A 26,177-nucleotide genomic window follows, 5' to 3' on the forward strand; every position below is an offset into this window, starting at 1 on the left:
TTTTTCCATAAGATTGAAAGATATTTTCATAGACTCAAAAATAAATCCGACTGGGATTAAGACACGCATTTATATAGGTAATTTGGTATTTCGTGACACCTCTGAGGATATTAAACACGAAATTGTAGAACGTAATTGCCATATTCACACATTCGACACCAAAATATGAAAGATACTCTGCGAGATAACTAAAGAAAATCTATTGCGTGTGGGAAGCGCCACAAATTTGCAGTCTGAGAACTGTATGCGCAGATAAGTGGAGCCTATGATCAGCATGAAGGCTTCGTCTCGCAGGTTCCTATGGCAACTGATCAAACGTGTATTGACTTGAGCTGTGCGCGCGTTCTGTGGTTGTGAACGGCGGAACGCAGTAGCGCGCGGATCAGCGGGAATGCGCACTGAATTGCGCATCTGTCCGAGAAGGAAGCCTTCATAACAGTGTGGATTCACGATTTAATCTGTCATTAACATCTAAGGAACATTTTCGCTGGAAGGTGCCAGAAAGAATTTTGAGAGGCAGGTGGTTTTGTAAGTATATATTTTCCTTTCTTGTAATCAAATTAGAGATGCTATTGAGATGCTACCGTTTTGGTTAATGTTTAGATACTGAATATTAGGAACTATGGAACTATTTAGATATTTTTTATTTATTATGTAGGCTTATTTTAATATTAAATATCTCACGCATGGTAATTAATTGAATAATATATATATATATATATATATATATATATATATATATACACACACACACACACACACACACACACACATACATATATATATATATATATATATATATATATACACATGCATACATACATAAATACACACACACACACACACATATACATATATTTTCATTTTAGGGTTTTCTGTTTCTGTTTCAATTTAAAACTTTTAACTCAAAAGATGGTCTGAACAAATCAGTGTCCAAACTCCAAATGTATAAGTAAATAATCTGTTATCTAGCAAGTTTAGTTAAGAACACTTATCTAACACTGTTTCTTTAGCTTTAGAAGTATAGACAAGATCTAGCTTTACAAAAAAGAAGTGTGGAGAGAAGAAAATAAACCCTGGTCAATCACCACTTCATCTCTTCACTTCAGTGCATATTTTGGTATCATTTGCTCCGCAAATATTTCACACTTGTGTGGTCTCTCTTAGAAGAAGTCACAGGAAGCTGACCATCAACATCTCCTCATGATGCATATGAACAGCTTATTGAACCGATGGAGTAAGTAGCCTATTTATAGTTTTACTTGTAAAAATACTTTCCTTCTCTTTTTGTAAGAAATGACCATGCAGAATTTATTTGGCTACATTCATGTGCAGGCTATAAGTCCATGTCTCCGATATTTTGTATGGACTGAGATGGATATGAACCTTCTAATAGCCTGGGTTAAAATTAGTTGCAAGTTAGGTCAGAAGTTTGGATTGTATTGCAGCGGAAAATGATGGGTTAGTCTACCGGTCTGCCCAGCTGTTACTGAATGACATCTGACGTTTACTGCAGTTGGCAAATATTCAATTACAAATGCTAATAAATACAAATATACTGTCAGGTTTTGATAGATGTTGTGTTTTATGTCACTGGGTGTTCAAACCATGTGTGCGTGACTTTAAAAATATTCTTTCTCTCTAATTTTTTGCTTATATCTATCAAGAGGATTTATAGTATATTTTGTGACATTGTTTTACACATTACGTAGGTTTGTTGAGAGGTTAGCGAGTACCAATGGAAATGTAAAGTAGGTGGTAAATCAGATATTTATATCTACCGAGGTAACAGACTGCAGGGTATCTACCAGCACTGTCAATTTAGCACAAACAGAAACATTGCAGAAGGATAAAAACACAGACATTTCAAGATCAATGTCATTTGCAGTCTAAGCATCATGTGCTGGATGTAGGAAACAACTTTTATGAGGTTTACACTAAAATCTGTTGAAAAAAAATGACTTTTTTTTTATTTGCTCTGCTATCAGTTGCTTTACAGGAAGCAAAACGATGAATGATTTCCCCATAGACTTCTATTGAGAGTGCATGTGTCAATGCATTTTTTGTTTCTTTTTTACAAACTGAGAGACAAATTGAAATTAGTTTCTGTGCTCACATGCCACAGAAGCTGTCGAACAGAAGTCTCTTATACTGTGAATATTATTACATTTTAAATTTCTTTAATTTCTTACTGTGATGGCAAAGCTAAATTTTCAACAGCTATTACTCCAGTCTTCAGGGTCACAAAATGTCTAACTATACTGCAGTCAGTTTGTATAAATTTCATATTGTTGCTTATGGGTTTTGCCAAACTAGATACATCTCAGACCTGAGGTCAGTGACCTTTCTGACAGTTCTGTGATGTTATCCAAGAGGGAATATACCCAGTCATGAATGATTTGGACAGCATGTCCATCAGTTAGTTCAACTTGAAAGTTGTTGGAATCACTGTTGACTGTCCCAGTTGTAGTGGAAGGTCTCAATAGAAGGTTAAAGATCATCTATGTGGGCTAAACAAAGAGAACAAGGGCTTTGATTCATTATGACTGCTGTAGTTGGGCAAATCAGCAGCACGCAACCTGCTAATGATCTCATTCTGTAGCTAATCTCCCTTTTTCTTGATGTAATCAGAATAAATCCCCTCTGTGGAAAATCAGATGACCTTTTCTCTCACGTTTTGTATATTACCAGATGGAGCCGGTTAGTTTTAAAGAGTCGGTTGGAGCTGCGTCGTGTTAGCTGGTAGATCCGTCCGTACACGTGCAAATGGAGATCAAGTGTCTTAAAACCCTTGTACAACGGAAAAGAGTCTCGTTTTCATAGGTGTCGGTGACTTTGCTGGACAGCCTAAGATTTTCCAATCATATCAGTTCTTTAGGCCACACTTGTGGATGTTGCATTTCTGGGATTTGACCTTTCTGAATTTGGATTATGTAGTTCTCTAAGGCTTTATTTGGTGTGTCTCTGTCCTCTTGATGTTGATTTCTAGTCTGGTAAGACTAGCAGATATATGCTTTTTGTCTCATGTCAGGTGCTACAGAATCCTCACAAAGTGTGGAATTTCACAGAATGGTGTCTTGGTATGAACCGCACCCTGTGTGTGTGTGTGTGTGTGTGTGTGTGTGTGTGTGTGTGTGTGTATGGTTCGGGTAAACCCTACGTAATGGGGACAAAAGGTCCCCAACAAAGATGGCAATATCTGAAATCCTTGTCCTTTTGGGGACATTTTTTGGTCCCCATGAGGAAAACTGCTTACAAATCATAATAAGTGATGTTTTTGAAAATGTAAAAATGCAGAAAGTTTTCTGTGATGGGTTAGTTTTAGGTTGGGGACAGAAATATACAGTTTTTACAGTATAAATTTCATTATGTCTATGGAATGTCCACATAAAACATGGAAACCCAATATGCAGTCTGAATTTCAAAGAACTGCATTTATTTAAAATGTTTTTTTTTTTTTTTTGTAATAATGTAAAAGTTTTTACTGAAACTTTTAATCAAATTAATGCATCCTGATGTATTTTTTTAATTTCGTTCTTACTGAGCCCAAACTTTTGAAGGGTATAATGTACATGGCTTTTTATCACTTTACTCAAATGCCTGACCTCCCTGACTTCACTGTACCAGCTTTTTCCAGTGTTTGCCTGAGCTCAGCTATCCGTGTCCTGCAGGGTGACTCCTTTACTCTGTTTCTTTTTAATGAAACCGATAACCTGTGATTAGACGTCTGTTTGTTGTAAAACAATCAGTTGTTGGACCCCGTGTAGTTTTGACATTAATTGATACTTACACTTGACAACATTCGAGAGACGTACAAATTATTTCATTAACGTTTTCTACAGAATCATTTCTGTAGAAAACGCCACTCCAACAATACTTTTTCTGTATTCAGTTTGACTCACACAGTCATAGTGAAGTATTAAGGACAAAGTGGGATAGAAACAATTAATCCTAAACACCAAAAGAAGAAGTAACTATGACTACAGTACAGTTTGTATATAACTAACATTAAGTAAGATACTCTGCCAAATGTTTTTCTGTTTTTTGCTGTGAGACTCCACATACAGCTCTGCATAATGTCTGGAAAGAAAATTTATTTTCAACAATCTTCCTGATCACGTCCAACTGTAACTGTTGCATCACATTTCAGTGTGGATAGTTGTATGAACCTGTCAGAATGTAATGCAGGCCTTGCAAAGAGTTTGTTATGTAAATGCATGGGGCAGTGTCAACTATATAATTCATTTTAATAATCATTTCACATGCAAAGTGCTAATTTACATATAGAGTATCTACGTAAAGGCACTGCAGCAGAAAAGAAAGCATGTTTAATTCTAATCATCAGAGAGGCTGGAAAATGGTCACGGTAAACAAAATTACTACTGTTTTTAGTGCAATAAACTTTATTAGCATTAAAATGTATGACTGGACCCCTTTAAACAGTCTAGAAAAATAAAAAAAGTCTATCATTTTTGTTATGGAACAAACTGAATCAAACCGGATAATTTTGATTGGTATAAATATGGATAACACTTTAGTTTAGGGTCCAATTCTCATTAACTAGTTGCTTATTAGCATGCATATTACTAGGATATTGGCTGTTTATTAGTACTTATACAGCACATATTAATGCTGTATTCTGCCTGACCATATTCTACATCCCTTAATCCTACCCAATACATAAACTTAAAGGGATAGTTCACCCAAAAATGAAAATTTGATGTTTATCTGCTTACCCCCAGGGCATCCAAGATGTGGGTGACTTTGTTTCTTCAGTAGAACACAAATGATGATTTTCAACTCCAACTGTTGCGGTCTGTCAGTCGTATAATGCTTGTCAATGGTAACAAAATCTATAAGAGTCAAAAAAACATGCACAGATAAATCCAAATTAAACCCTGCGGCTTGTGACGACACATTGATGTCCTAAGACATGAAACGATCGGTTTGTACGAGAAACCGAACAGTATTTATATCATTTTTCACCTCTAAAACACCACTAAGTCCGGTTGGTGAGGTCTGAACGTGCGTTCTGATGACGGAAGTGATGTCTCGCACTTATACTTCAATGAGTGCGAGACATCACTTCCGTTGTCAGAGCGCGTTCAGACCTCACCAACCGGACGTAGTGGTGTTTTAGAGGTGAAAAATGATATAAATACTGTTCGGTTTCTCGCACAAACCGATCGTTTCTTGTCTTAGGACATCAATGTGTCGTCACGAGCCGCAGGGTTTAATTTGGATTTGTCTGTGCATGTTTTTTCGACTCTTATAGATGGAGTTCCCATTGACAACCATTATACGACTGACAGACCAGACCTAATCTGAAGTGTGACCTAAATATGACTACTTTGCAGTCTGGTTTAATGTTCATTAGCTGTACTGATATTTGACCCACATTTATAGGAGTGTCTCTGTCCGGAATGTATTTGAATACTCATCACACCCGTCCTGTATGTGTAAATTATGCATGCGCCATCTGCATTACCTATGATGACTGAGACCTGCTTAACCCACGCTTGACTTCAGGGTTATTATCGGCCAAATCAAAGCACTTAGAGATGGTTACCGATGTGAAATGACAGATTTTCACAGCTTGTGTTTTCAGTAACCATCTGTGAGACGACATTGCACTGAATATTCTAACATAATATGGAGCTTTGGGATGAATGTAGCCAAACTGTAATTCTTCATCACCTCTTTCGGGTTTTTTTTTTTCTCACTCTTTCTGTCTCATTCACACGCTCCGGAGCTCACGTCATAGAAAGCAGAGGGGATGTGACCCAGGGAGCTTCAGTTGCCACACAGACAGAAGGAAACTCAATAGATCTCTAAAGGAGAGCATCCAAAGAGACTCACATGAGAGTTCTCGCCTTACACTGAATTATTTACTGTGGATAAGGCCTGTTTTAACCCTTCAGTTGTTTAACAGCACAAGCCCATGTTTTTTAGTTTCTTTTTCCTCTGTGGACTTTGAAGAGTTTTATCACAGTGAAAGCTACCTGAATGACATATAGGTTGTGTGCCCACCAAAGTGTTTCCATATGGTAGCATATTTTTTCAATTGTTTTCAAAGGGAGCGCCAAATGCCAGCAGCGTGATGAGGCACTGAGTGTTTATTTCACGCTGAGTGCTTTTGTTGTTGTTTTTCTTGTCGCTGAGAGTAAAAAGTTGAAAATGTTTTGGTGGACACTAAATGCTAAAGACTATCTGATTTTGCAGATAGTCTGTTTCTGAATATAAGGCCTGGTTTCACGGACAGGGCTTAAATTAAAGGGTTAGTTCACCCAAAAATGAAAATTATCCCATAATTTACTCACCCTCAAGTCAAACACAATCGGACTTATATTAAATAATGTCCTGGCTCTTCCAAGCTTTATAATGGGAATGAATAGTAACCATGATTTTGAAGCCCAAAAAAGCACATCCATCCATCACAAAAGTGATCCATACGGCTCCAGAGCGTTAATAAAGGCCTTCTGAAGTGAAGTGATGCGATTTTGTAAGAAAAATATTCATATTTAGAACATTATAGATCATAATCGGTCGATTCTGGTGATTCCGTGATTCTCGTACTTCTCGATCTAACAGCAGCGTTTGATACTGTTAATCACTCTATCCTTAGTTCCCGCCTAGAACACTTTACTGCAGGGAAATGTTCTAAATTATATCCTATTTGACTAACCAATCTTTTTCAGTTAACATTGCTAATTTCACTTCTTCTACTGCACACCTTGCTTGCAGAGTTCTGCAGGGTTCCATTCTAGCTCCAATCTTATTCTCTTTATATATGCTCCCATTATGTGATATTTTTGAGAAACATGGGATATCATTTCATTGCTATGCTGACGACACACAAATTTACATGCCGATCAAAAAAGGAAATGCAAAGTCTCTTGACACTTTGACAGCCTGTCTTCAAGATCTTACAAAGTGGATGTCCTTATATTTTTCTTCATCTCAACGAATCCAAGAAGGAAATCATCTTATTTGGGTCAGTATCAGCAATCCTTAAAACGAAACATAAACAATTTGAACCAAATATGAGATTGTGTGTCAAAAACTTGGGCATCTGAATCGACAATGAGCTTAAAATGGATAAACAAATAAACTCTGTGGTTCGGTCTTGCTTTTTTTTATTTATGTCAAATTGTGAAAGTTAAGCCATTTTTTAAATTTTTCAGATACTCAGAAAATCATCCATGCGTTGATATCTTCCCGCCTAGACTACTGTAACTCACTCTACTATGGTATTAATAAGTCAACTTTGGCTCGGTTGCAACTAGTACAGAATTCTGCTTCTAGACTCCTGACACAGACATGAAAATATGAACATATTACTCCTATACTTGTCTCGTTGAATTGGCTACCTGTAAAATACAAAATTGAGTTCAAAATCCTGGTTATCGTTTTCAAGTCCATCAATAACCTTGCTCCTTCTTATCTCGCAGACCTCCTCGTAAGTCATGTTCCTCCTAGATCACTTAGATCCACTGATCTTGCACTTTTAACAGTGCCAAGAACTAGATCTAAACACAGGGGTGATCGTGCGTTTGCTTAATCTATGGAATAAGTTGCCACTAGTTATTAGAACGGCACCGGCACTGTAGAATAAATCACCCTAAACCACATTTTTACAATCTCCACAACGTTTGCTTTACTTTTCTTCAGAGTCAGACCCTAAGTGGATGAAGCTGTGCTGTTCACCATTTCAGTAGGAGCCTTGTGTTAAGACTGTCTAATTTCTTCCTCTCTTTCCAAGGTACAGATCAAGCAAGTGCTTTGCGTCACACCACATCTGAATCCATTCTACACTTGTTTGAACTGTTTGTTCTTTCCATGTCTCATTTACATTATCATAGCCACATACACTGAAAGAGACACCCGGGGTTGCTGAACCCCCTCAAAGACCACGTCAGTCGATCCTTTGTCCACCATTGTCATGTGCATGTGAGAGAGGCTTGGTAAGTCTGGCGAAGCAGGTTTCAAGTGTCACGCGTAACGACAATGACATTTGAGGATGGCGTTAAGAGTCAGTGCATCTGTGTGCGTGCATGTGCATGGGTTTGTGCGTGATAGTACGAGATATCAAATATCAGCCAGTTATGCATTGGCAGTAATCACTCTTTCTCTCTCTCTTATCGTACAGGATTAGTGAGTTTCTTATCTTGTCTCTCGTTGTATCTCTCTTTGAGTGCTGTTTACTTTAGATAATTCTGGAAACGATCCCTTTAGATGATAACAGAAATTCAAGATTTAGACCCCGATGGATCTTATTACATCTTATGTACATATGCCATCATAAAGTATTCAAGAAAGTTTTTGGAAAAATGCTTTTGTTTGTTCACACATGCAGCCAAACACGAATGCAATGCGGCAGCATTTAATATTATCCAAGCGTGAAAAAGAAACGTTTCAATCAACACCTTTTGTTAGCATATGTGTGCTCAACATATGCCATGTTTTTCCACAAATCATCCTTACATGCAGTATTGTGGTGGTACTGTGATACAGTAATGGTATCAGATGGAAATAACATGGTATTTTGTTTAACAATATTAGAAAGTTGTGGCTCATTCTTTATTGTTACTATTTTGCACATTTAGAATAATAGTAAAGTTATCAAAACTATTAAATGACTTAAATGAAGGTATGGAAAATATGTAGTGACCAAATATGTGAGGGAAAGTGTTAGGGGTAATGCATTACAAGTAACTTGAGTTATGTAATCAGATTACTTTTTTTAAATAACTAGTAAAGTAACACATTACTTTTTCAATTTACAACAAAATATCTAAGTTACTTTTTAAAATAAGTAACGCAAGTTACTTTTTCACATTTATTGACTGACAGCTCTCCTGTCCCCATGTTGAGAGAAATAAAGTGCAGAGGTGTTGTGTGCGCTGTGTGAACATGATGGTTATTGTACAGCCCGAATTCCGGAAATGTTGGGACATTTTTTAAATTTGAATAAAATGAAAACTAAAAGACTTTAAATCACATGAGCCAATATTTTATTCACAATAGAACATAGATAACGTAACAGATGTTTTACAATTTTACAATTTTATGCACAAAATGAGCTAATTTCAAATTTGATGCCTGCTGAAGTCTCAAAATAGATGGCCGATTTCAAAACACTGCTTCATGAAGCTTCGGAGCGTTATGAATCTTTTGTGTCGAATCATTATTCAGATCGCGTGTCAAACCGCCAAACTGCTGAAATCACGTGACTTTGGCACTCCGAACCGCTGATTCGACACAAAAGATTCATACGGTCCGAAGCTTCATGAAGCAGTGTTTTGAAATCGGCCATCACTATATAAGTCGTTATTTTGTTTTTTTGGCGCACTAAAAATATTCTCGTCGCTTTATAATATTAATATTGAACCACTGTACGCACATGAACTGATTTAAATATGTTTTTAGTACCTTTATGGATCTTGAAAGAGGAAATGTCATTGCTGGCTATGCAGGCCTTACTGAGCCATCGGATTTCAACAAAAATATCTTAATTTGCGTTCTGAAGATTAACGAAGGTCATACGGGTGTGGAACGGCATGAGGGTGAGTAATAAATGACATTATTTTCAATTTTTGGTGAACTAACCCTTTAACATTTGTCCAAAACAGAACTTTTTTTTGTTGTTATTTAAAAACAAACAAGCAAGCCCAGCCTGTAACGCATTACTTTTCATAAAAAGTAATGTAATTAGTTACTTTTTAGGGAGTAACGCAATATTGTAATGCATTACTTTTAAAAGTAACTTTCCCCAACACTGATGAGGGATGTATATAGTGACCAAAAATGTTAAATATATAAAAACTATCTTATTTTTGAGCATCTTCTTCTTTTTCTAATATTTTAAATATTACATAATATTACAAATTACATATAAGAGGTTAAAGTGATTTATTTTTGTAAATACATTAGAATGCAGCCACAATTTATATTTTTCTAAAACACTATTGTATTGAATAATTACCTTATTCATATACAATATTCATATCCATGTTACTCAAAAAGAATCCCTTGGTATTTCCATTGTCCAAAAAAAAAACAAAGTAATCCTGATATTTTGTTGGTTAGTGCATTGTAATTTGTAAAACAACAACAAGCAGTAACAAGCACAAAAACAAGGTCAAAACAATTTTAATAGGCAGCTACAGTTTAAAAAAAAAAAAAACTTGACAAAAACATGTTGATGGAATAAATTGTGTATCTTGTAGACAAACATCAGAGCAGTGATCTAACCCATACAGTTATTTTGTCTCTTTCTCACTGCAAATCCCTTCTCTAATGATTATAGTCTTTTCTCCATATGTGCGGCCAGTTAGTTATCTAATTGCTGTTTATGCTGAGGTAACACTGATATTATATGGATTTTACTTTCCAGATCTTTCCAGTGCAGCAGCAATGCGTCATCACCTTTGGGATTATTGCAACCGATACAGAGCTTTGAATATCTAAGCAAACACATATCTAGTACAGTGCGAGGGGGTGTGTTGATGTCAGTAGCCTGGGGTCATAGGCTGGTGTGTTGGTGGCAGCTGATGGATAGAGGTTGTGGCACGATCATCACTGAGAAACCCTTTAGGATGTTGCGTGTGAAAGCCAGTAATCATGTTATTGGGCAGTTAGGACACCCGGTGCTCTGGGCACCAAAGATGACGTGGTTTCAGTCGAGCAATGATGTCATCTCCAGCTGACACGCTAGTACGCAACTCAATAAAATGTCCAGACTTATCTACACTATGCACAGTTGCACATGTACAGTTTTTATTTGCAAGCCGTGGTCTGTATAGATCTCATTGTCAGACACAAGTTTGTGCTAGTGTAGCACATAAAGGCTTGCATAGTACATGGCATTATCTACACCAAGCATCAGGAGAGACATAAATGAATATAACTTTGGCTGGCCCTGTTTTATTTAGACCAAAGTCTACATTTTGACCTCATGTTGTGAGTTCATCCTGTGAAATCATTAAGAATCTCTTAGGAAATGGTTATGTCATATCTTCTTGGCCTAAATAAAGCCAAGCCATCTTTAAAGTCACGGACTGTATCCGAAATCACATACTTTCCTACTATATAGTAGGTGTAAAAAAGTATTTTTCACCTATATAGTAGGTGAAAAAAAGTAATTACTTTTCGTGAAGTAATTACTTATTCAAAATAAGTAGCTACTCAGAGAGTATGTGATTTCGGACACAACCCCAATTCAAGGATAGCTTGCATAGCTAGAACTTTAACTACTGGTGGACTTTGTAGCTTATTTAGGCCAAAAGCTACCAACTTAGATAGGAAGACATCTGGCCAAGATCCAGAGGTTCTTTTCAAGATGGGTAAATTTGAAATTGGATATAACTCCGACAACAAAGGAGAATATGCAGGTGTGCTCAAGGGTATCTCCTTTACTTGTTTCTCAAACAAAACTGAGTATGTTTTAAAGATTTTGTCATCACAAACTCATTGAACTGTATCAACCTGCTATCTTTTATGGAACTTTTTATGCACTTTTATGGAAATGTTATTAAAAATACTGTAAGAACTGAGTACTGAAAAAATAAAGTACTGGAAATAAAGTACTGAAATGAAGTACTGAAAAATTAATGGAAAAATTTGTCAAAGTAATGGTTGACCTATATCAAAAAATTATGAATTTAAATTTATATTTTCTATAGTCATAAACACTGCAACAGCGATATAAATATATTACGCAATGCAAATACATGGTTAAACAGTAAAAAGTTTTTGTTGTGAATCTGTCTTATGAACCTGCAGGTTTTGTTAAGTATGTAGTATGATAAAGATATTTGTAAAGGATTTGCAAATATGCACATATTTTATATAGAACCATTTTGTTATTTGAGGTTACAGCTGGAGAAAAGAAATGGCAGTCATTTTTCATCTTTTTTTTGGATTATCCTCTGTAAAGATGCAGAGTTGTGCATTAGGATTCATCCCAAACAATGCTGGCTTTACTACAAAACTGGTCTTACGTCATATGTTTAAGGCTGTATATGATGAATTGTTGGTGTATTTTATGTATTTATTTTGTATTACAAAGCAGATTATTTCATGTCCTACAAATAAATCTTGGTTGCTTTGATTGCTCTAGATCCACTTCTGCAGTTTAAAACTAAGCTTTATCTCTCTTGCTTCTGCTTTTTCTGTTGCAGATGAGATATCTAAGATGTGTGAGGTAGATGAGACTCCGGAACCGGTCAGTCCCACGCTGCTCAGCGAGTCCACAGACACCTACTGCCAGGCCGACTGCTGGCAGCCACTCCGCACCACCGTCCGCAAGCTGGAATTCTGGGATGACTTCAGCGCAGAGCTTATCGGAACCGGCTTCTTCTCGAAGGTCTACAAGGTAAGGGTTTCCTCTCAATAATGGAGGAGCAAAAACAAATTGGAGATGGAAAGTTTTAGTACAAAAAATGTACTAAAGGCAGCATGTAATAATGGACGCAGCTGCTGTATCACTGATATTGAACAGCACAGAATCTGTTTAGATAATCTGCCCTTTTAATCAAACCTGTGAAAATGAGGCACATCGAGATCTTAGGCACTCAAGACCTTCAATGTTTTCGTTCCACCACTTGCTGCCTTCAAAGAGCAAAGGTTTTGTTCCATACCAAATTCTGTTGCCAAAATGTTAAATAATCCTCAAATCATTTTGTCTGGAAGTCACGGCCCTGTTAGTCCTTACAACAGAACTGTACAGACATGGCGTGTCTGTAGTCTTCCAAAAACAAGCTACATCCTGCAGACGGTTTTTAACCCAACAAAGAAATACATGTTTAACGTCATGTACCGTCACCACCCAGTCAAGCTTAAATGGTCTTGAAAACCTTCACAAACAAGAAAATAACTATATGTTTTTAAAAAATATTTGAGGAACCACATTTTGTTTATATGCCATGCCTCATCTTGCAAAATATCCTCCCTGCTGCGTTACTTTACCTTCATAACTCAAGTTGAAAGAATCTAAAGGGCATTTTGTTACAAGTAGACCTCACAAAAATGCCAATGTGTGAAACTCTTAGTGCTTGACATTATCTTGAGTGATTGACTTTGGTGAGGACTCGGCTCACAACAGAGCTTTACAATAGCAGAGTGATGGAACGTAGATGACGTGTTTAATATCAGTGCACACGGAACATGAAAAACTGTGCCACATGCCTCCACTGTGACCATTTTATGTAAAGAACATTGTGTACTAAAGGAGACGTGTGCTGTAAAGGAATAGGATTACCTCAGGGGAAAATGAGAGAGATGCTTCTTTTTGTTGTGAACGTGTTTAGAGAATCTCAGTGAAGGAAATCCCTCCTGTTGAAACTCCCACTCTAGTCAATGTGATGTTGTTCTCTACCACTCAGGTGATGCACAGCACTACAAAAAAGGTGATGGTGGTGAAGATCTATAAGAATGACGTGGATCAGAACAGCATTGTGAGGGAGATCAGTCTACTTCAGAAACTCTCCCACCCGAACATTGTGAGGTGAGCCGCCTCTGCGCACGCGATTAATCACTTCCATCAATCCCACGCCGGCCTGATGCTCATAGCGCCCACTCAGAACATGAGAAGAAAACAACTCTGACTCTATTTGCCTAATACTGAATAACAAAACCTGACTGGATTAAAATTTCCTGACCTTGAACAAAAGTAACTAGTGATTGACTACAGATATTCTGATATTAAAAGCATCAGCCTGGGTGACTGTAATGCCTACACACAGCCCTTGTTTTAGTTACTAAGCTTTAGTAATGTTTGCTAAAACAAGCATAATTATTAGTACTGCTTGTAAGGATACATATCTACACCTTATCAATTTTCGGCCAGTATTAGAGATTTTTAGTTCATTGGTATCGGCCATTATTGGATATTTAATTTGTGCATGTTAAATTCTAATATGAGTTAGATCTTCAAATCTTAAGGCCCGTTCACACCAAGAACGATAACTATAATGATAACTATATTTGCCTCCACACCAACAAACAATAACGAGTGTGTACGTCATTGAACATGTTTTTGCTGTTCTTATTGCATTTACACAGCTTTAACCAGCAGATGTCCTCAGCATGCTGTGTTTCGAGTGAATAGCTAGTGTAATCGATCTAATCCAACAGTGAATTTAGCTGACAAAGTCAATATAGTGGAATAAAAACAACTTCAACGGAAGCAAGGCAATGTTGTCAAAACTAGCCCTGGATGCCTGAAGTAATTTTATGTTACACTGTTTGCTAGCCTGGTATAATGATCTCATTGTTAATACTTCTCACCATTTATTCTGAGGGTATGACCGATTGTTTTCCATTTATCCATTTTCTTTCAAGTATCCTTGAAAAGGGGGCTTGGATACTATTGGACCTCGACGATTATGTTCTCCACAATGTCGTCTGCCATTTTAAATGCGCGAGCCCTTGAATTAGAATGGATTCTGATTGGCTGTCTGTGTTTTATCATCCAACAGCTGGAAAAAAATTGTTCTGAAAGTGATCCCAACTATATCGTTCCTCTATATCGCTATAGTTGTGATGTGGACTCTATTCTATTCTTTTATATTTATTTAAAATGATTTTTAGAACTGTCTTTATCGTCATCTTTTTAGTTATCGTTCTTGGTGTGAACCGGCCTTTAGTCTTCAAATTTTAATGACACTGTTAAATGTAATCTTTAGAAAAATTTTCATATGAATATCAATTTTTCATACTGTACAATGTTGTGATACATAAATTCTTTTGTAGAATTTGAAACAATTGACTTGCCATCAGACATTTATTAGTCATCATTCGTAACATGAAAATAATGATCGATTATTATCTCTATTTGCTCATACTTAGGGAAAGAGTAAACATTTAGGCTAACCTTTTATATTCAGGCCATAGTATCATAGGCTACGTTCACACTGTCAGTCCAAATCCAATTATTGGTGTATCTGATTGGAATCTGATCTGAAATTGACTGTCCACATTGTGTATCGCAACTGTTCAGATCTGATTTGTGTGTCCATGCCACTCTTTCTTTTCCAAAATATTTGCATTGGTTTCTTTGTCAATGATGTTGCATTGGTAGGTATACGCCAAAAAAACAACAACAACAACAACAACCGCAAAAATGGAGGGGTTTGCAATACAGATGTTGTCTTATTTACAACATGACAATGTGTAGCCGCCGCTCTGGACTACCGTGTCTTATGAGGCAGCAGCTGAAATGAAATACATACGCCGGTTTCAAAACATATCTCCGTTTTATTGTCATTTTTTGTTGGCCTGGCAGTTTGCAACAACACAACCTTGTTTCTCAGCTTGTTTCCTATAACAATGTCTGACATTTATGTATTACATGACATGAGAAAGTCACATAAACCACGCAAAATCCGATGAGCTGTCAGACTGAAACGGATTTCAAGAAATGCGATTTGAATAGGATTTTAAACCACATATGAATGTAGCTCAAAACGGATTTGTAAAAATCGCATTTCATGTGATTTTTTTTGACATTCACACTTGCTAAATCTGATCAAATTTCAGTTGGATATGCACACAAATTGGATTTGGACTGACAGTCTGAACGCAGCCATAGAAAGTTGGGGTGGCATTTTGACTACCCTAGCAACCACCCAGAACACTACTAACACAACTAAAAACTACTAGCACCTAGTATCTGCATAGCAATGCCATGGTAAACACCTGCAACACGCTAGCATTAAGGCAGTGAACTTTAGGCACTCACATTTGGTTGAAAATGTAAAATCTAGTTTAATTTGCACTTCTAAAATGCTTGAAATTAAGTTTTATTTCAATTACGAGTTTCAAGTCAATTTAAAAGGGTTTACACAGATTGCAGGTGATGATTAGATGATTTCGCATTGCCAATAAATGTTCTAAACTTTGCATAATTCCTAATTTCCGGATGGATAAAGTAAATTACTCTGATTTTCTTGTTGTAGGTACATGGGGATCTGTGTCAAGGAGAATAAGCTGTACCCAATTCTCGAGGTGGGTGGCAACTTTTAGGATTTAGTATTCACAATTCACTGTTTCCAGTACAAGCAATCTTTGCTTTCTCAACGGGCCCAGTAAATCTCATGACACAAACCAGTGACTCACCATCATGTTCTTCTAATGTGTCAAGAGTATATCATTTTCTACAAAGCAAAAGTTTTCCTGACTTGACATGCTGTAAAAGTGAGTTGTGTTTTCACTGTATAAATCCCATCAGGACTGGAAGCGTTTTATAATCTCATGTCCTTCCCTCCTCCACCTAGTATGTTAGCGGAGGCTGTCTGGAGGAGCTGCTGGCCAGGGATGACGTCAGCCTCTGCTGGAGGGAGAAGATCGAACTGGGCTGCGATATCAGCCGAGGAATGACCTACCTCCACTACAAGAACATCTACCACAGAGACCTCAACTCTAAGGTGTGTTGGCAGCCTTTAGGGATCAAAGTTGAGCAGTTATGGCAAAGATATATTATGAAATATTACCTTGCAGCGTTCAACCTTGATTTGAGGGTATGTGCCAAGAACACGCCTTGCATTTATAGATAATTACAGACATCTGTTAACGTCACTCTAATGAAATATCGGCTAATGTTTTTTAGCTCTAATGTTTTATTAACTTGCCTGACTTGACCTGAGTCATGTTTTGAACAAAATGATTCAGCGAACCATGTATTCCAGTGTTTAAGTGGTAGTTAGTGTCCATTTCCTCCTTTCCCATATAACATAGCTGGATGTGGCACAGACTTTTTTTATTGCTTTGGCAAAGTTTAGTTTCTGATATTAGTTATGAGATAACCATACTATTATCTCATATAATCTTACTCAAAATCAAAGTGAAGATTGGCATACTTACACAATGACACCAAAGTTGTCTGGATGCTTAAGTCACACTTAAAATCTATTAAAATAAAATTATTTTAAATAAGAATTAATTGCATTGCATTGAATATATCAAAGTGATATCTGCAAACTATTGCTAGACATTTTCTCAGAACTCACTCTTTTTACAAACTTTTAACCAACTGAAGTTAGTTCTGGGAAAAGAGCTAGGATTATTTGCTTACAGAGGCTGCTTGGTTTGAAATCTACATTTTGCAATGAATTGAATGGATTTTAAGTGTGGTATATATGCAAAAATGTCTATTTTGCTCTTATTTGCTTTTGGATTCTTTTAATTTACAGTTGAAACTATAAAAAAAAAAATGGAAAGGCATTTTGTAACAAATAGTCTTCAATGTGTGAAACTCTGTGAGATTGATAGTATCTTGAGTGAAAGGCTTTGGTAAGGTGTAAAGTCATATCTGAGATTTTTGACAGTTACAGTTTCCATTTGTCCATTATGAACACAATAGCAAAGTGATGGAACGTAGATACCAAAACACATGTGACCATTCTCACACCATGTGCCAAGGTATTTCAACATTTTTTGGTAAAGAACATTGTGTCCTAAAGAAGACGTGTGCTGTAAAGGTACAGGATTAACCCAAGGGAAAATAAGAGTGATGGTTCTTTCTGTTTTTCTTTTGAATGTGTTTACAGAATACCATATACAGGTTCAGTGAAGAAAAAACACATCAGGAAACCCTTCATGTTGAAACTCCTTCTGTAAATACACTGCCGTGCAAAAGTTTGTTTTTGTTTTTTGTTTTTTGAAAGAAGCCTCTTATGCTCACCAAAGCTGCATTTATTTGATCAAAACATTAAAGGGTTAGTTCACCCAAATATGAAAATTCTGTCAGTAATTACTCACCCTCATGTCGTTCCAAACTCGTAAGACTTTTGTTCAACTTCGGAACACAAATGAAGATCTTTTTAATGAAATATGAGAGCGTTCTGTCCCTCCATTGACAGCCTATGCAACTACCACTTTCAAGCTCCAGAAGGGTACATCATTAAAGTAATCCATGTTAATCCATGTTAACCTCAGTTTTATGAAGTGACACGAGTGCTTCGTTTGTTCAAAAAAACATAATATATTAAAATATTAATCTCCAACGCGCGTTCACAAGAGCACCACGGCATTGTGTTGCAGGGAAGCAGACATTGTTGCGTGCACACAACAATTTTTGGACAAACAAAGCACTTGCGTTGCTTCATAAAACTGAGGTTAAACCACTTGAGTCACTTGAAAGCTGACTTGAAGCTTGAAAGTGGTAGTTGCATAGGCTGTCAATGGAGGGACAGAAAGCTCTCAGATTTCATTAAAAAGATCTTCATTTGTTCCGAAGATGAACAAAAGTCTTACGGATTTGGAACGACATGAGGGTGAGATGACAGAATTTTCATTTTTGGGTGAACTAAAAACAGAAACAGAGAAATATTGTTAAATATTTTTATAATTTAAAAGAACAGTTTCCTTTTGAAATATATTTTAAAATGTAAATTATTCCTGTGATTGCAAAGATGAATATTCAGCAGCCAGTATTCTTCAGACAGTGTCGCATGATCCTTCAGAAATCATTCAAATTTGCTGATTTGGTGCTCAAGTGTTCACTGTTATTGTGGAAAACATGATATATTTTGTCAGGATGATGAATAGAAAGTTCAAAAGAACAGCATTTATTTTAAATAGAAATCTTTTGTAACATTATTTAATTTGTCACTTATGATCAATTTAATTCATTCTTGCTGAATAAAAGTATTGATTTCTTTAAAAAAAAAAAAAAAAACTTAATGACCCCATACATTTGAATGATAGTGTATATGACGCCATCACTAATATTGTTAGTGAGTTAGACAAAAATACAAAAAAATTGCTGTTTGGGAAGGGATCCTGCAGTCCTATTTAGTTCTAAGCCGTGAAAAGCAGTCCTGGTTTTGACAGATTTAACTGTGTCAGTTGCCAGGCTGCAGTGCGCAGCGAGCACAGGACTGTGTGTTTGAACAGAGATGAGGAGGTCAGACCTTTATTATGCTAATGTTGTACCCAACATTCACCATTCCAAAAACACCAGACCTGAGGCTGCTTTTCACCTCTTTATTCTCGCTCACTATATATAAAATGACCTGCTGACTCCTGTCGACTTGCAAGCTTTTATCATCTCACCCTGCTCACACGCACACAACTTCACTAAAAACAGACAAAGCCTTAGCCTTGCTTGTCCGTATTATAGTAACTTACTGCCAAAATGTTTTTGGTTTCTAGGGTGTTGCTATATGCGTACTAAAGGGTTCTTTATGTTGTTGTCACATTGCTACATGGTTGCTAAAGTGTTCTGGATGGTTGCTAGGGTCCCAGCTAACAAAAATGTTCAAAGAAAGTTTTGCTAACATTACCATTGAAGTCCCGTTTACACTAGTGCATTTTCGTTTTAAAACGCATACGTTTTCCTACGGTTACGCCTGTTGTTTACCCTACGCCGGCGTTTTCGAACCTCGAAAACGCTGCAGACCCCGTTTTAGTTTGAAAACGCCGGGTTGCGTTTCAGTATAAACGGACCAAAACGGAGACTTTCGAAAACGCTGCAGACCCCGTTTTAGTTTGAAAACGCCGGGTTGCGTTTCAGTATAAACGGACCAAAACGGAGACTTTCGAAAACGCTGCAGACCCCGTTTTAGTTTGAAAACGGCGGGGTTGCGTTTCAGTATAAACGGACCAAAATGGAGACTTTTGAAAACGATGGCATGGCTGCCCACATTCGCTCTGCGTATCCTTGACGACCGTGTAAACAATAACATGGAGACTGAACTGCAATCTTTGCTGGCTTTGTTGTCATTTTTAGCAGCCATTGTGCAGTTAAACTCTGCATTTTTTAAATACTGCGGCTGCATACATGCGCAAGAGGCAACTGTTTACACTTGTACGCGCATGAACAGTCATGTGACATGCGTTTTCGGTCATGTAGTGTAGACGGAGATCATTTCTGAAACGCTGTGGAAACGCCAGTGTAGACGAGGATCCTTTTCATTTTAAAACGCCATTTTAAAACAAAAACGCACTAGTGTAAACAGGGCCTAAGTTACGCAAACGTTATTTCTGAATGTTTTCTGAACTTTGAAAACATCTTCTTTTTTTTATGTTTTAAATACATTTTTCTTGATTATGTGAACGTTAGAGAAAACATTAAGTGGATGTTAAATTTGATCATTTTGCAAACCGTATGGAAATGTTATGTTTGAATGTTCTCTGTGTAACAGACATAGGCTAGTAAGAGCTGTGCATGTAAACCTCACTCCCCTGAACTCAAGAGTTGCTCTAGCGACTGAAGCCCCGTTCACACCGCCAGCGACTTTTTCGCTGTATGTCGCTAGTCTCTGTAATGTGAAGACGCTTGTGGGCGTTCCTAGTGCTGTCGCTCTAATATCATTAGTAGACTGCAGGTCTGATCATATCTATAGAAAATGCCATCATAAATGATTTATAAAACTAAGAAATCATTCTAATTTGACTAGGAATTAGGATTAAAATAATTAAAAGTAACATACTGCTGTTGTAGAGTGTTGTGACTGCAGAGCTCAGTGCTAGAGACTGCAGTCTTTAGCCTCCTTGTTAGAGCACCCAATTCCCATGCCAGTGGACCCGGGTTCGAGTCCCACTTGTAGCGGAGGGTTTAACCAGGAGGGATTACATCTGAGATGAAATAAAAACAGACTAACGTCCAACTAAAATGTTTCAGGAAAATTCCATGGACGATGTATAAGTAACGTTTTTTTTTTTTGTGCTAACGTTTTGATGACGTTATCAAAGACCACATAACTTTGAAAGAACATTCTATTAACATTACTAAAGGAATGTTTGTTCATAACTTTGAGAGAACCTTTCAAGAATGTTAGCCAAAGTTCTGAGAATGTTCCCTGTTAGATGGGGCATAGCTAGGGGGTTGTTTACTGGCACAATATAAGGCTTTTTATCATCTTCCAGGAAAAAACATGAATCTGATTAGTTAGAGAAGTAATACCACTCTTGAACAAGCCACATGATTTGTGATATTTAAATCCATAGCGCAAAGATTACTGCTATAGTTTACTACAGATTCAGAGTCTTTTTAAATCAGTACACAGCATTACTTATGTTTGCTTTTATCATGGTGGGTACATTTCCATTGACTATTGAGCTAATTATATTATTATACATGATTTTATTTTATTATTATTATTAATAATATTAATTACACTTATATTTTCTATCCCCTAACCCTATGCTTAAACCTATTCCTAACCATGAGCACACTCAGACACATACAACCTTTCCATACCACGCAATCACCCACCTCAGTGTTGTTTTCTTCCACGTTTCTGTTATCTAAGTGCATTAATTGAAGCAAAGATGCCATTATCAGCGTGGAGTTGAAGCATAACTGGCTTGCTTACATAACACGACAAGTTCAGGTTTCTTCCTGGAGGTGAAGTGTGGTTGTATAGCTGCCTTTTGTCAGTGGGTGTATTTAAAATACAGGGCTACTGTTACTGTTACTGACACACATGAAACCTCAGAGCATGATACCACGCTCGCAACTGCATTGCACATTCTCATTGATGTCTTACTGATGTATAGCTCTACCTGATGTTCTGCTGAAAGATTACTGTGTGAAGTCAGAGAGAAGAGGTTGGTCACTTGTGGGTGCCTCTCGTTTACTCTCACCATTTATTTTTCATTAATGTATAATATTAATATAATAATTATATATTTAATTATTACTAAATTCAATTATTATATTTTATCTTATATATTATTAGTAGTAGTAGTATTAGATGTGCTGGCCAGGTGATGACTGAATCTTTCTTCATACTCTAGTTTAAGGGCCTTGTGAAAGAGAAGCAGAGTGAAAGAGTGCTCAATCCTATAGAGCAATACTGCCATCTTGTGGTGTAATACTGTAATTGTGCTTTGTGGTTCTTTTTTGAAAACTAAACAGGTTTCACTCATCAGCCAACTCTGTTCTGGATATCGTTTTGGTAATCTGAGATAGAGAGAAATCTTCCTTATTGTTTTATGCTTTACTAATTTCCTTCTGCTTTCTTTCCTCATACCGCAGTGAAAGATGTGAGATAAAGATCTCAAACCGTGACTCATGCATCATATTACATGTGGAATCTGTTGTTTTTGTTGATGCAGAACTGTCTCATCCGTGTGACCTCACGTGGCAGAGAGGCCGTGGTCACTGACTTCGGGCTGGCCAGAGAGGTGGGGGAGCTGCCCGCTAATGACCCAGACAGGAAGTTGTCTCTGGTGGGGTCGGCCTTCTGGATGGCCCCTGAAATGCTTAGAGGAGAGCCGTATGATCGCAAGGTACTAAGAATCAAATACAAATGACGACTTTGAAAATAGACGTGTAGGAAAATTAAATTAGTATTGATTTACTGACAGATTTCACATTAACCCACATAACCTTTTGCAGTTGCTTCTTAATTAAAATGTAACCTTCTGATTTGCTGCCAAACTTAATAGGTCAGGGCAGAGGAACCGATTTGGAAAGTCATTTATAATGAGTAGCACATACAGTAAACTGTGTCTTCCTCACTGTCAGGGATAAAGAGAGAGCCAGCAGTGCTGGTGCTGATGTGATTAGAGACTGAACTCAGCCTCTGCTGACTGGCCGTTTTTTCCTGTTTAATCATAGGTTGATGTCTTTTCTTTCGGGATCATGTTGTGTGAGATCTTAGCAAGAATCCCTGCCGACCCAGAGGTGCTGCCCAGGACGCAGGTAAACACTCAAACCCATCAACCTTCTATCGCATACATTACGAAAGCAATGCTAAAAACAAAACATGTAGTTCACTTTTCTTGTATAAAATGGCCATCAATGATAAAATCAAAAACAAATTTGTGTGGCATGTCATGTAGGAAGAAATAAAAAAATTAATTTTTACAAATACATTTAAAACAGTACGAGTTTTTAAGTTTTAACCCATTAGCGGACCAAAATGTATTTGTTCATTTACATTAAATCTTTACACAGAATGCATAATTTAGCACTTGCATGAGCTCTGGGATGGTTACATATAACCTTCAAGAGAGGCTTGATATGTGGCATTAATTAATATGGTTCTGTTCCCTGCACTGGGGATAAAAGGAAGGTCAGACGGAGTATTTGCCCTCTGGTGTACAGCAGTGTGGTCATTTATGCTTCATTAATGTTGATGGACAACCGATGATGTCTGGAGGGGAGAGAACAGATAGATCAGATCTAGGTCAAGGGAACCATCGCACGGACATTTAGATTCTTTAGTATGGAATTATTCATCGTGTTCTTCTATCACATCGAGGATAATGATTTTCTGGTCTATCTACTTTTTCAGTGTAGTTATTAATATGTGTATGGGGCTAAACCATTTGGTATATACACCTCCAGTCAAAAGTTTGGAATAATTAAGATTTTTTAAGTCTTTTATGCTCACCAAAGCTACATTTATTTGATCAAAAGTGCAACCTTTTACTGTATTTTTCATCAAATAAATGCAGCCTTGATGAGCATAAGAGACTTTTTTCAGAAAAAAAAATTAAAAAATCATAATTATTTCCAACTTTTAACTGGTAGCGTACAAATTATGTACCAGGATTTTACTGACACTAATTATAAATGTTGTGTATAGTTTGTTTGTAAAGTGTTTCTTACAATATTCTGGTGAAATATAGTTTGTGAAGTTTTTCTTGCAATCTTTTGGTGAAATAATATAGTTTGTTTGTAAAGCGTGTCATACTTTTTCTAGCGAGATACAGTTTTTGGATCTTTCTGATGAGATGAATTTTGTTGGTAAAGTTTGTCTTACAATTTTCTGACAAGTTTGTAAAGTTTGTCCTGCAATCTTCTGGTAAAATATAGTTTATTTGTAAAGTTTGTCTTGCAATCTTCTAGTGAAATATACTTTGTTTGTAAAGCGTGTCATACTTTTTCTAGTGAGATACAGTTTTTGGATCTTTCTGATGAGATGCATTTTGTTGGTAAAGTTTGTCTTAAAATTGTCTGACAAAAAAGTTTGTCTTGCAATCTTCTATTGAATTATAGTGTGTTGGTAAAGTCTTTCTTACAATCTTCTGGTGAAATATAGTTTGTTGGTAAAGTTTGTCCTACAATTTTCTGGTAAGATAGGGTTTGTAAAGTTTGTCTTAGACTCCTCTGACAACGGCACATCTTTTAGTATGAAACATTTTCATGTTCTTTCGAAGGAAAGAGTGCAAGAAAATTGACATCATTGTGTGATCTGTCCACAGGACTATGGGCTAAATGTGGAATCGTTCAGAGAGCTGGTGCACGGCTGCCCAGAGCGGGTTCTGGAGCTGTCGGCCAGCTGTTGCCAGGTATGAAGTGGTGTGTTTAATATGGAGTGACCGTAAATAGCAATCACACCTTCCAAGTGAGAGATTTCACCTTCAGCGTTCACAATATGGCAGCCCAAATCACCTGGTTAACTGTTTTGAAGATGTGTATAGATTCAATGGAACACCAAAGCCTATCCTGTTTCTTTCCTTCTCTCAGATGGATGCATTTCGAAGACCTTCCTTCTCTGAGCTGCTGGATGAACTGGAGGACATCGCCGAGACCCTAGAGCCACCAGACAACAACCTAACCACAGGGTGATTTTCACAAATCCCTCCTAACAAACCCCTGGACTGAAGGATTTAAGGGACTTTACTGCATAAGAGTCTGCAGCGGTGGACCATGACTGGCACTCTGTTCTCCCAAGAGTAGAACATACAGGGGAATGTCTGGTAATTGAGGACAAAACCACTCAACTGAATGTTCACTCAATAACCAGTTCTGGACGCCCTGCCTGCAGAGTGACACTGAACGATTGCGAGAGGCTGAATTTTGCCAGATAGATGAAAGTAACATGATTCTTTAGGGACCAACTTGTCATCTTTTTTTAAAAAAAGACCAAATTCCCTTGATTCCTTTATTGAAGGTTTCAGGAAAATACAATATGAGCTTACTTTTTTATACAGTTTAATATAAGTATATAGCAATGGTTGCACAAACCTGGAACAAACCAAACTAGAGAAATTAAGGTGTGCTAGATTAGAAAAAAAAAAAGCATATCCCGTCAGTGCATTTACAAGTACCAAGTAATTCCTTAGTTGATGTCACCTGTTTTTTGCCTTGTTGCACTTTCCATGTCACTCATTTTCCCAGTGTTAGCATCTGTCAGATTGATGGAGCTCTAAAATTAAACTCAACATTGTGGTCGTAGAACATGCATAGAGATGCATTGCTTACACATAAATACATAGTGTATTTCTGAATAAAAATTCAGTTCATTTAGGCGTAAGAGCTGAACAATCATACTTAAAACAACAGTACCAGAGCTGTTTGTTATTGTACTTTAGTAAGGGCTGTGGATCACTATTTTCTCAGGTCACACAGGGGCTTTAAATATGTGAATATTCTCATATTAGTGGTGTCTTGTACTTTGTCCTTGTAGATATGTTTGTATAGCCCTTTAACTAGTGTTTCTACACCAGAATCTATTTTGTTTACTGAATCTAATTGAGCTGTTTGTATTATTCCTGACTATATTTGTGTATATGGTGTTTGGTTACATTCAAATATGTGTTCAGTTATATTTCTAGTTTATTAGTTACACCAATAAAAGTATATTAATTCATTTTTAAGTCTTTTGACATTTATGAAAACACAATTGGTTGAGATCCATCAAAAAAAAAAAAAATCAATATGTCCTCTTTAAACTCCTTTAGACCACAAAAAGATCTATTAAAATCAAATCACGACAATAAATCAATATGAGAAGTTCTTGGACAAATCTGATTTGTGTGAATGGATGGAGCATTGCTTATTTTTGTCATTAGTATTCAGGTACAGTTCAGGGGTCCTGCTTGGTTTCTCTGATACAGGCGTCTGCATTACTGCCCTGTACTCTTCTCTGTAATTGAGGTGACTTGGAGGCCATGGATTTACCGTTCTGACAATGGTGTGTGTGCTCGAAAGTTCGATCCTCGCTGGGCCAATCCTGTAAGAGACATGGCCTGTGTGATGTTAATTTATGATCAGGGAAAATCCATTTGGAGGCCACCAGCGGTGTGAAATGAGAGCACTTGGTGGTGGTAAACAGCATATATGATTTGTGACGGAAGCGTTTACAGCCAGAGGAATACTTGACAGGGCTCCCTGCGAGGAAATGTATGTGGGTGACGGTAAGTGGGTGTCATTTCTGCTGGGAAATATGTTCCTATGGTGGTTGTAAATGACTCTGGTGTAAATGAACATGGCA

General features: G+C 37.0%; 1 protein-coding gene across 2 annotated transcripts; it reads left to right on the top strand.

Annotated features, from left to right (window-relative positions):
• Positions 1-11: 11 nt before the first annotated feature.
• LOC127503407 (dual specificity testis-specific protein kinase 2-like) lies at positions 12-25,553 on the top strand. 2 transcript variants are annotated; one of them, XM_051877132.1, is made up of 10 exons: positions 12-528; positions 1,168-1,237; positions 12,183-12,376; positions 13,386-13,507; positions 15,960-16,008; positions 16,278-16,427; positions 22,066-22,239; positions 22,571-22,654; positions 24,163-24,249; positions 24,428-25,553. In XM_051877132.1, the coding sequence occupies exons 2-10, from the start codon at positions 1,204-1,206 to the stop codon at positions 24,527-24,529; spliced, it is 996 nt and encodes a 331-aa protein (XP_051733092.1). In that variant the 5' UTR covers positions 12-528; positions 1,168-1,203; the 3' UTR covers positions 24,530-25,553. The 2 variants fall into 2 exon arrangements, with proteins under 2 accessions (XP_051733092.1, XP_051733090.1); XM_051877130.1 differs by having other exon boundaries at positions 13-528; positions 1,171-1,237.
• Positions 25,554-26,177: the final 624 nt, after the last annotated feature.

The sequence above is a fragment of the Ctenopharyngodon idella genome, chromosome 21, assembly GCF_019924925.1.
Source record: "Ctenopharyngodon idella isolate HZGC_01 chromosome 21, HZGC01, whole genome shotgun sequence".
Lineage (NCBI taxonomy): Eukaryota > Metazoa > Chordata > Actinopteri > Cypriniformes > Xenocyprididae > Ctenopharyngodon > Ctenopharyngodon idella.

Excerpts from the sequence above, each read along its gene's own strand:
- LOC127503407 (XM_051877132.1), top strand. The coding sequence starts at position 1,204 with ATGATGCATATGAACAGCTTATTGAACCGATGGA. Across the intron at positions 16,428-22,065 it reads ACAGAGACCTCAACTCTAAG|AACTGTCTCATCCGTGTGAC; the intron begins GTGTGTTGGCAG and ends TTGTTGATGCAG. Across the intron at positions 24,250-24,427 it reads TGTCGGCCAGCTGTTGCCAG|ATGGATGCATTTCGAAGACC; the intron begins GTATGAAGTGGT and ends TCCTTCTCTCAG.